A 9,194-nucleotide genomic window follows, 5' to 3' on the forward strand; every position below is an offset into this window, starting at 1 on the left:
TGTGATGGACAGCAGTGATTTTTTCGCAGTGCACTTGGTATTGGAATGGATGCCAACTAGCACGCGAGATATTGATGTGCGCAAAATATGCCAAATATCAGCGAGGAGGATGGCCCATACATTATACAACACACACATGTGCACGAGTGTGACTGTGAGTGTGCGTGTGTGAGTGCTGCCAAATCAAGCGCAAGCCCAAAAGTAGCAACAAATAAAATTTTATGCGCTGCGCGAAAAGTTTTCCTTTTGCATAACGCCCAGCAAATCCAACAATGGCCACAGCCAACAGGAGCATCATTGGGGAAGGCAAAGCCAATTTACATGTACAATGCAAAAGTTTCGATTTTATTGTGTGGGAGTGATGGGGGTTTTCAGTTTTTAGTCCTCTTTTTTTTTTTTGTTTGATATTTTGGATGGGTGGTGCGTTTTTGGATGGGTAGCGTTGCTGGTTGAGATGTCTGATTCTGTTTGTTTTTACTCTGACAGCCATAGGAGATCGAAACGCACTCCATGCTACAAACTCCATACTCCATGCTCTATACTCCATACTCCACGATAAACACAAAGGGCAGGAATATCGAGCGATTGCCGCTGCCGGCGGTGGCCAAAAAGTCAAAAATAGTTTCGAAACGCCATTTGTTGTGCTTATTTTGGGGAATGCCAGTTAAGTGGAGGCACTTCATTTGCCATTACAACCTCGAACACAGGCTGAGCGAACCTTTCGTTGTCAGTTTTAAATGGTTAGCCCATCCGAAGGCTTTTCTTCTTATATATGTATATATGAATACATAGAATATATAGAATTAAATATAATATTTAAATACATTGTTACATGCTCTATTCTGCGCCAAACTTCAAAGTCATCAGTTGTTCCACTTCCAAAATTGCGCCATTGATAGAATGAGATTTAACGCGGCTTTCGGAAAGGCAGATAGATTGTTAGCAATTTCAAGCATGAAACGCATCGCATTCTACTTATGCACATCCACTCAAGCCGAGATGAATGCACATACATACTATATGCACTCTAATGCAGTTTATAACCACAATTTAACATGGCCAGCCACCGCAGATGCGGTGCATTGCCTTGGCTATATCTAATTTGCATACTGTCTGGGTCGATTATATTACTGATGCTGGATTCTGGATGCTGGATTCTGGATGGTGGATGCTGGTATCTGGGCGCATACTAATCAATTGGATTGTTGAGTGTTCATAAACCGAAAGCCAATCAGTTCAGCATTAAGATCAGCCTTGGGGAGTTCTACTGTTTAGGGTAAACAAAGAAAGGTTTTTGCTAAATATATCTGAAATCTTTAAGCGTAAGTTCCTTCAGTTGCAGAATGATGAAGCTGTGGCAAGGCCTCCAAACGTATTAGCGCACCCATGACAGTTTAAATTTCCACAGAGCCATTTTTTGTGCTGCGCTTTTCGATGCATATTTCAGGGCGCCCATTGCCATTGCACATTGCTCTTGTTGGCCAGGAAACACAGCGAACTGCCAAATGGCTTGCGCAAAGCGGAAGAAAAACTAAAACAAATGTCACTCGTAGTTGACGCGTTGCCACCGACCACCAGCCACCAGCCAGCAGCCACTAGCCACCGGAGCCACCGGAGCGGTTCCAGAGGCTCCACAGGATTCTCCATCCCCCATCGTTCATAGTCCATCGTCCATCCCCCCATCCCCGATGATCCCTGCCAGCGAAATGCAAATGTCATTTGCAGTTGACACTTGACTCAGCACTTCGCACTGTCCTAGGGCACTTTGGGGTTTTCACCTGCGTCTTTGCGCCCGGTTTCCCGCTTTACCCCCCACCGCACCGCACCCCACCACACCCCTTAACCATTTACTGCGTTTGGTGGCACAATGGCTACTGCACTCACACCCCCGCAGACAGCTGGCTGAATAAAAGAAAGTAAAGTAAAACAAAAATTATGGTGGGGGGTGGACTAGCTCGAAAAAAAGAAATGGGGGCAAGCTAGGGGAATAGGGGATACGGCAAAGGGGGTGTAAGGGGTGTGGGGGAAGGGGGAAGGGGTCGACTAATGCCAACTGAACATGAATAAAGTCGTGGCCCCTTGGGAAGCTGCTACCGCTGCCATGTCGTCCTTATTCTCGTGGTCGTCATTAGGAGGGCAGACGTCAAAGTATGCGCTTTGTTTTTGCTGCGTGCCATGCAGCGTGTTAATAGCCAGGCACCGGGCTGCGATGCACAGCGAGAAATTTCCACCAATAATAAAGCATGGAAAAAAAGGGAAAGAAATCGCATTACATTCTAATTTTATTAAGTCTCAGATTGCAAGGGGTTAAATATTTGGCTTATTTAAATACTATAAACTTATACATATGTGTCTAAATCATTGTTATTAGATATCCTGTATGCAATGCTTTTACTTGATTTAAATACAAGTTAAATAAGTTTTAATTTAAGTTCAGAGTACAAAGTGAAAACTTGAATAACTTCTTCTCCGCCCAATTCTCTCAGTGAGGCACCGTGAGGCATGAAACCGCTTCCCGTCCGAAAGCCAAAAAGACCAAGTTGACATAGTCTGGTGGCTGGGCGAGATGGGCCATGATGAGGGGGCTGGAGGGGGATGGGGGTGATGCACGTGGACCAAGAGCCACGGCAAAGTCAAGTGCTGCAGTTGCCGTCGTGTGGCGAAAGTGACGCTTGCACAGCGTGCAGCGAGTGGCTGACATTTCGTGTGGCTGTTGGTTGAACGTTGAGCACATTAAATTGATGCGCTTGATAAGGATTACAACGAATAGGTGGCTTAAAAAGGACACGCGCTTCACAAAGAATGCACAAAAGTTAAGGGTTTTGTACAGAAAACACAAATTAATTAAAGACATAGCTCCATTTTTAGTTTATATAATTGATAAAACATTTATTTTTGAAAATATTTGTAGGGCTAATGGTGCGTATGCGTAATTAAAACGCCACCTATGCGGCTGCTCATTGAACTTGAAGAAAGCTGCGACTGCTTGCCCTTACTTATACCAACATCCCGCAGAGGGCGCCACTTGGAGCTCAGTTTAAAGTGCGATACAAATGCCTTACACTGCTCAAATTTTCCCATCAGAACATATCAATAAATAATTAAAATTTTCCCATATTGACTTCGGGTATCGTTCCACGCCGAATGCAAATGAAAGCGAGTCATAGGCCTGCAATTAAAGTTCAAAAAGTGCATGAATAACTGAAAAAGGTTTTCCCACTCAACTGATTTTCATGGCATGACAACAAAAAGACCGGAGAGCGAGTGCTAATGGCATCGCAATCACTTTAGCGCCAAGAGAGAGGACTCGACATTTTGTTTATTTTTCAGTTTCATCCCCACCAGCGGGAATGCAATTTTGAGTAGTTGTCGTTCGACTGGCGCGCAGGCGGCACACAGAGCTACGTACTCCGGAAAGAGTACGGATTTTCGGAGACGTGATCATCTAGAAATACTGCACTTTCTAAAACATTACCAAGGTCAGGTTTTTGCACCTTCTAATACAATACTTTAGAGGCAAATACAAATAGTAATCGACAATTACGTTGATATACTCTTAAAACAACTAAAAACTGCAGATAAGTGGCTCTATAAATAACTAAAAACTTTTTTAAAACAACTAAAAACTGCAGATAAGTGTCTCTATAAACAGCTTATTTTATGGAAAACCCATAATGCAATGCATAACATATTATTTTTGTAGAAATCCCAAGAAAAATCGCCATGTTTGAGGAGAATAATAACCCCACCACCGATACTTCGCTGTGGACACTTCAGGGGCGGCAGAGACCGAGTCCCGCCCAGAGGTTGCACAACCTCACCTCCGCCGGCTCAGGGAGCTCATCCTCCGGCCTGCCGATGCCGCAGAATATCTTCACGAATCCCGCTATCCAGCCGTCCAGCGTTATCAACCTGAACCACTCCACCGACGTGGTCATCGGTCCCATGACCCAATACCAGGGACCGGTATCCATATACTATATGGACTACATGGAGGCGCACGCCATGCAAACGGCCGCAGGTGAGTCCCCGATCCTGAATACTGAATGCGGTGGAAAATTATAGTTGTGGAGCGGGAAATGAAACCAACATTTAACTAAGGAAATTTACATATTTCTACTGTATTCACCAGTATGGGTATTTAGCTAACAATAATATTACAGAATAATTATATTGTTTTGCAAAGCAACTCTTAAAATTTATTAACTTTCTTAATATCTGTTTCCCAGTAAGGGTATTTTTCTATTAATTTGCTTATAAATAATTATATTATTTTACAAAAAAACTCTTTAAAGTTTATCGTACTTTCTTAATATTTGTTTTTTAAAGCATTTCATTTTTCATTTTGTAACTTTTAAAGCTAAATGGTGCAGTCTGCTGAACCTTATCATTTTATTTGTATCTAAATAAATTATTTTAATATTAGCTCTCTTTGGCAAATTAAAATTATTTTTCAAAAGATATATATTTATTTCTCGAAACTGATTGCCTTAATTTATTACGCTCGTGCTCAATTTCGATTTGGGTATCTTGTTGATGATTTTAATTTGTGCTCTGATTACTAATAAAGTGTTTTATTACGATTTCGCTTGACAAATTTAGTTGTATGACAACTGCATGTTGTGAAGCTCTGGTTAAAAATCTTAACACTTGCACTAAACACGCTTAAATTAAAAAATAAATGAATCATGTATAATCCGTTATGGCTTATAAGTTCCATAACTCGATGGAGCACTTTTGTTTGGCGATGGGGTCAATAATTTAGCGGAAAGAACAGAGCAAATGCGCGATTAACCAAGGTAATTGAAATGCAAATAGCGTGGCGGTATTCCTGGAATCCCCGTACACATAAAAAAAAGTCGGGATCTCGAGCACCCAGAGAGAGCACCCGCTCAGTTGCACACCGCGATACTCGTCGTGGTGAGAGATAGTGGCTGTCCAGAGGTTTGTGGATCAAACTTTAGCCACTTGGCGATGCACGGCGCATATTGCGCATACGTCACGTAGTACGCAAGAGCGGAAGGGTGAGAGAAATACGAGAAGTAAGAGTGCAAAGCGTAAGTGTGTAATACATACAGCTGTGATATGCCAAAACAGCAACAAAAGGCCGGCGATATCATGACGCACCCTCGATTCCCTCTATCTCACCTCCACAATATCACAATACCATACCATACCATACCAGCCACAAACAAACACAAAACATGTCAACCAAGGGTAGAGCGAGATGGCTGCCTTTCAGCCACTGCCACTCTGTTTGCCACTAGGTTTCTCTTTCTGTTCCATCGACAGCTGCGCCGCCTTTCAGTTGTTTGTGTGACGGGTTCAGGTGCGGTGGCGGTACCAGTGGCACTCCGGCGTCCGATTATCGGTCAAACCCATTATAACACATTATAGAACGATCAATTTGTAGACCACTACCGTTCGCAGTGTTTGTGCAGCCACTTAGTTATGATATTGCCGATGACTCACAACAGTCAATTACTCATAATGCATATATAGACATATAATGCCCTGTGTTTTGTCAAATACCAACAAGTTGTGATAAGCTCGGTGGATCGCAGCTGTGCCATGAAACTGCTACTAAAAGTTCACGCGGAACGCACGGCGCGCAGAAGACGAACTCCCGAACCCAGTTTAGCCCACTCCCGGGACTCATCAAGTACATACACACATAATCTGATATCTACTAATCAAATAAATTCACTGAAAGCTTTCACTGGTTTAAGTAAATCCGTGTTGTTCTACACCGAAAAAAATACAACTTAAATTAATTATAGAAAATGATCATCACTTATTTTTAACTTTCCAAACAACAACAGAGAAACAATATTAATAAGTTTTAATATGTAAATCTGTAAAATGTTTTGTTTTTGGTATATATTATATATATCCATTGAGCCACTTGTGAATCATATGCTAATTGATCGACTTTTGCTAATTTAGGAATCAACAGCAACAATGCCAATGGCAACGGCAACGCCAACCGAAGTCGCGATAAGTCGCCATCAAGACGGGTAACCCGCAACACCATCCTGCTGATCACGCTGATCCTGTTGGTCCTGGCCACCGCATTGGTCGTGCTCTACGTGGAACTCAATCGACCCAAGCCCGAGTTGCCGAGCAACAAAGCCATCTACTTTGGCAACAACTACGACCACCACACGTGTAAGTGGTTGGGACTTGCAGGGTCCTTATAGCCAATTCACCAATTCTACAGTTCCGAATCTAGGAAACGGCCATCTCGTCGTCGACCGGAAGCAGTGGGGTGCCTCTGAGACCACTAAGGCTCTGACCATTCCGCTGAGGCGACCCATTCCCTACGTCCTCATCACCCACATCGGAGTGCAGTCGCAGCCCTGCGAGAACATCTACAAGTGCTCCATCAAGATGCGCACCATCCAGGACTCGGCCATCGCTGAGAAGGGGCTGCCGGACATCCAATCCAATTTCTATGTAAGTGCTAAGGAATTAATCGTTGAAAAGTTTAACATATTGACCAAGAAAGTGTAAAATTGCCTGCTTGAATTAGTCTTTTCTTGTAAAGTTGTGAAGGTGAGTAAAAGTATGCAACAATGAGCAATTCATTCCCAAATACAAAGTGCTGCACACTTTTACACATCGTTGTAGGAAAATTTAATACCATATAATAATTTGTAAGCCCTAACAATCAAAATTTGTTTGAGTGTAGTAGGAAGTAGAAATCCCGGCGCGTGCATTTGTGTTCCCAGCACGTTCGCGTGCCATTTTGGGCATTTCGCTTTCCGCTTACGCAAATTGTCAAATTTCCGAATTTGTTTCATTATTTCGACCAGGTTTCGGAGGAGGGCAACGTCTACGTGGGCCGCGGCTGGGACTGGGCCAACACGTATGCGAACCAGACATTGGCCATTACCTTTATGGGCGACTATGGCCGCTACAAGCCCAGTGCCAAGCAGCTGGAAGGTGTCCAATTCCTGCTGGCCCATGCCGTGGCCAACAGGAATGTTGAGGTGGACTACAAGCTGGTGGCGCAAAATCAGGTATAATAAGGCACCTATAACTATGCGCATATATCGTGATCCATAACATTTGATAATACATTTCCAGACCAAAACGACGAGGAGCCCGGGGGCATATGTGTATCAAGAAATCCGGAACTGGCCGCACTTCTACGGCTGCGGAATGGACGGGGCACCGGCGTGTGGCATCGAGCTGGGCATGAAAACGGAACCGTGGGATGCCAAGCAGTAGCTACAGACTTTGTTCTACCACCTAAGTGAATCCAAACACAAACTGTATTTAATACATATACTACTAAGGCGAATCGCGAGCTTTCTTTTAATCGGTTATGCCGGCTTCGAAAAACACAGTAAACCGGTTGGCAGCAAGCGGTTTACTTATAAAGCAGATCTGTGTGTCGCCCTCTCTCTATCTCTCTGGAGCTGTTTGTTTAAGTGTCGCTCAAAAAAGCTGGAAATTCCCAAGCCGCAGTCAACCTCTATCAGTGCCAATACCAGTACCCCCCTTTCAGTACCCCTTTCACTCCCCCATAGACGGGCTTAAACACTCATGAATCGAGTATGTGAGTGTGTGAGTGAGCGTGTAAATATATGACAGCCTTTGTGCGGCAGTACAACATCATTATCGGTAGCTTCACTTGAATTATATGGGCGATGTTGTGATCGCTGTGGCTGCCTTTGTCATTTATCTGTCTTTCAACTCAACCAATACAACATACAATATAATAATGATGTATGCAGTGATTACTGTCCTTTTTACAGGATGACTGGTGATTGCCCTGAAATATTTACAAATAAAATGGGTATTAATTCCTGCTATCACCACCAACCTTCAGTTCAAAGCCCTGAAAAGCTACATACGCACGTTCGATGATTTATAATAGCCTTTTGATTGGTTTGTACTTTTACTCTGCGCATCAAATGCTGGGATAAATCTATGACGACAGAGGAGTTAAGAAACTTTGACCCTCGTTCCATCCATTACCCAAAGTCCAAGCTGCCCAAAAAGTGTGACGTACATTCATTGAATAATTAAACCCACGACGCCCTGAAAAAATAAATTATACCTATTCCGCGTAACGAATTTTTGGCCAAAACTATGACGATAGCACGGCACGTGTAACGACCAAAAGCAGAAAAAAAATACAAATAAAAATAAAAACACAAATGCGAAGAGGGAACGGCAAAGGTAAAATAATTAATAATAATTAAGGAAAGAAAATGTGAAGTAGATGGAATTTAAAAATAGCAACATACACATGTATGGTGAATGATTTCGCAGCCGTTGCAAAGAAATTGTTAACTGCTTCATCGGAAATGATTTACAATAATTACTAATTACTGGCATTTTTCGCAATAAAATGGGTCAACAAAGAATAAATTGCCTGGCTACAAAATGCATAAATCATTCGATTTTCACTACCGAACGTAAGCTGCAGTAATAAAATACATTTTAAAGGCCACTCAAAAAGCTTATCAGTAAGTCGGGAACACTCGGAAAAAGTATTAGAAATGGTCCACATCCATTTTGCGATTAAAGTTCGTTGCGCTTTCAATTTGTTATTATATTTGATTTTATTTAGCTGAAAGCGTGTTTGAACTTCGTTACGCCAATTTGTTGCTCTTTTGCGATTTATCCATCAACAGTTTCCCGGCGCCCTTTTTTGAGACTATCACAGATCGCCGAACCGCCGTTCGCCTATAATTACATTAAATATTTTTCAACGCCAGTACAATGGGTCAAGCTGGACTTGGAAGAGAAAAAGCTATATCTACACATATGTATATAACACAGGCTTGTACCACAAAGTGAAATAGCCAAAAACCGATTGCGAGCCGCCAAACAAAACAATTCTCGGAAATGGTAGCGCAATTTAAAAGGCTCATATTTTTGCCCACACTGCAGCGTCTGAACCGAAAAATAGTTTTTTTTTTTGTTTTTGGGAGTCGGGAGAGAGCCGGAGATTTGTGTTGTTTATTGGTTGAATAAATACAACAAAAAATATATCTATATATATAATACGTATACGCCGAGTTGGCTGTGTCGATGTCGGTGCGGTGCGAACGACTAAACAACTAAACAAAAACAAACAGTCATCGTCAGGTGGGCTGGAGAACTGAGAACTTAGAACTGAAAACTGAGAACTGAGAACTGGGAACTGAGAACTGAGAAGAGAGCCCATTTTCGAGCCA

The 9,194-nt window shown here is 42.5% G+C and overlaps 1 protein-coding gene across 3 annotated transcripts; it reads left to right on the forward strand.

The window, feature by feature from the left end:
• The first annotated feature begins 3,383 nt into the window (after nt 1–3,383).
• Nucleotides 3,384–7,306, forward strand: LOC122616980 (peptidoglycan-recognition protein LA). Of its 3 annotated transcripts, XM_043792597.1 has the most exons (6): nt 3,384–3,479; nt 3,704–4,021; nt 5,947–6,168; nt 6,221–6,456; nt 6,816–7,022; nt 7,090–7,306. In XM_043792597.1, the coding sequence occupies exons 2-6, from the start codon at nt 3,724–3,726 to the stop codon at nt 7,231–7,233; spliced, it is 1,107 nt and encodes a 368-aa protein (XP_043648532.1). In that variant the 5' UTR covers nt 3,384–3,479; nt 3,704–3,723; the 3' UTR covers nt 7,234–7,306. The 3 variants fall into 3 exon arrangements, with proteins under 3 accessions (XP_043648532.1, XP_043648534.1, XP_043648533.1); XM_043792598.1 differs by lacking the exons at nt 3,384–3,479; nt 3,704–4,021 and adding an exon at nt 5,323–5,662; XM_043792599.1 differs by lacking the exons at nt 6,816–7,022; nt 7,090–7,306 and having other exon boundaries at nt 6,233–6,374.
• The last annotated feature ends 1,888 nt before the right edge of the window (nt 7,307–9,194 follow it).

Source organism: Drosophila teissieri, chromosome 3L (genome assembly GCF_016746235.2).
Source record: "Drosophila teissieri strain GT53w chromosome 3L, Prin_Dtei_1.1, whole genome shotgun sequence".
Taxonomy (NCBI): domain Eukaryota; kingdom Metazoa; phylum Arthropoda; class Insecta; order Diptera; family Drosophilidae; genus Drosophila; species Drosophila teissieri.

Excerpts from the sequence above, each read along its gene's own strand:
- LOC122616980 (XM_043792597.1), top strand. The coding sequence starts at position 3,724 with ATGTTTGAGGAGAATAATAACCCCACCACCGATACTTCGCTGTGGACA. Across the intron at positions 6,169-6,220 it reads CAACTACGACCACCACACGT|TTCCGAATCTAGGAAACGGC; the intron begins GTAAGTGGTTGG and ends CCAATTCTACAG. Across the intron at positions 7,023-7,089 it reads AGCTGGTGGCGCAAAATCAG|ACCAAAACGACGAGGAGCCC; the intron begins GTATAATAAGGC and ends ATACATTTCCAG.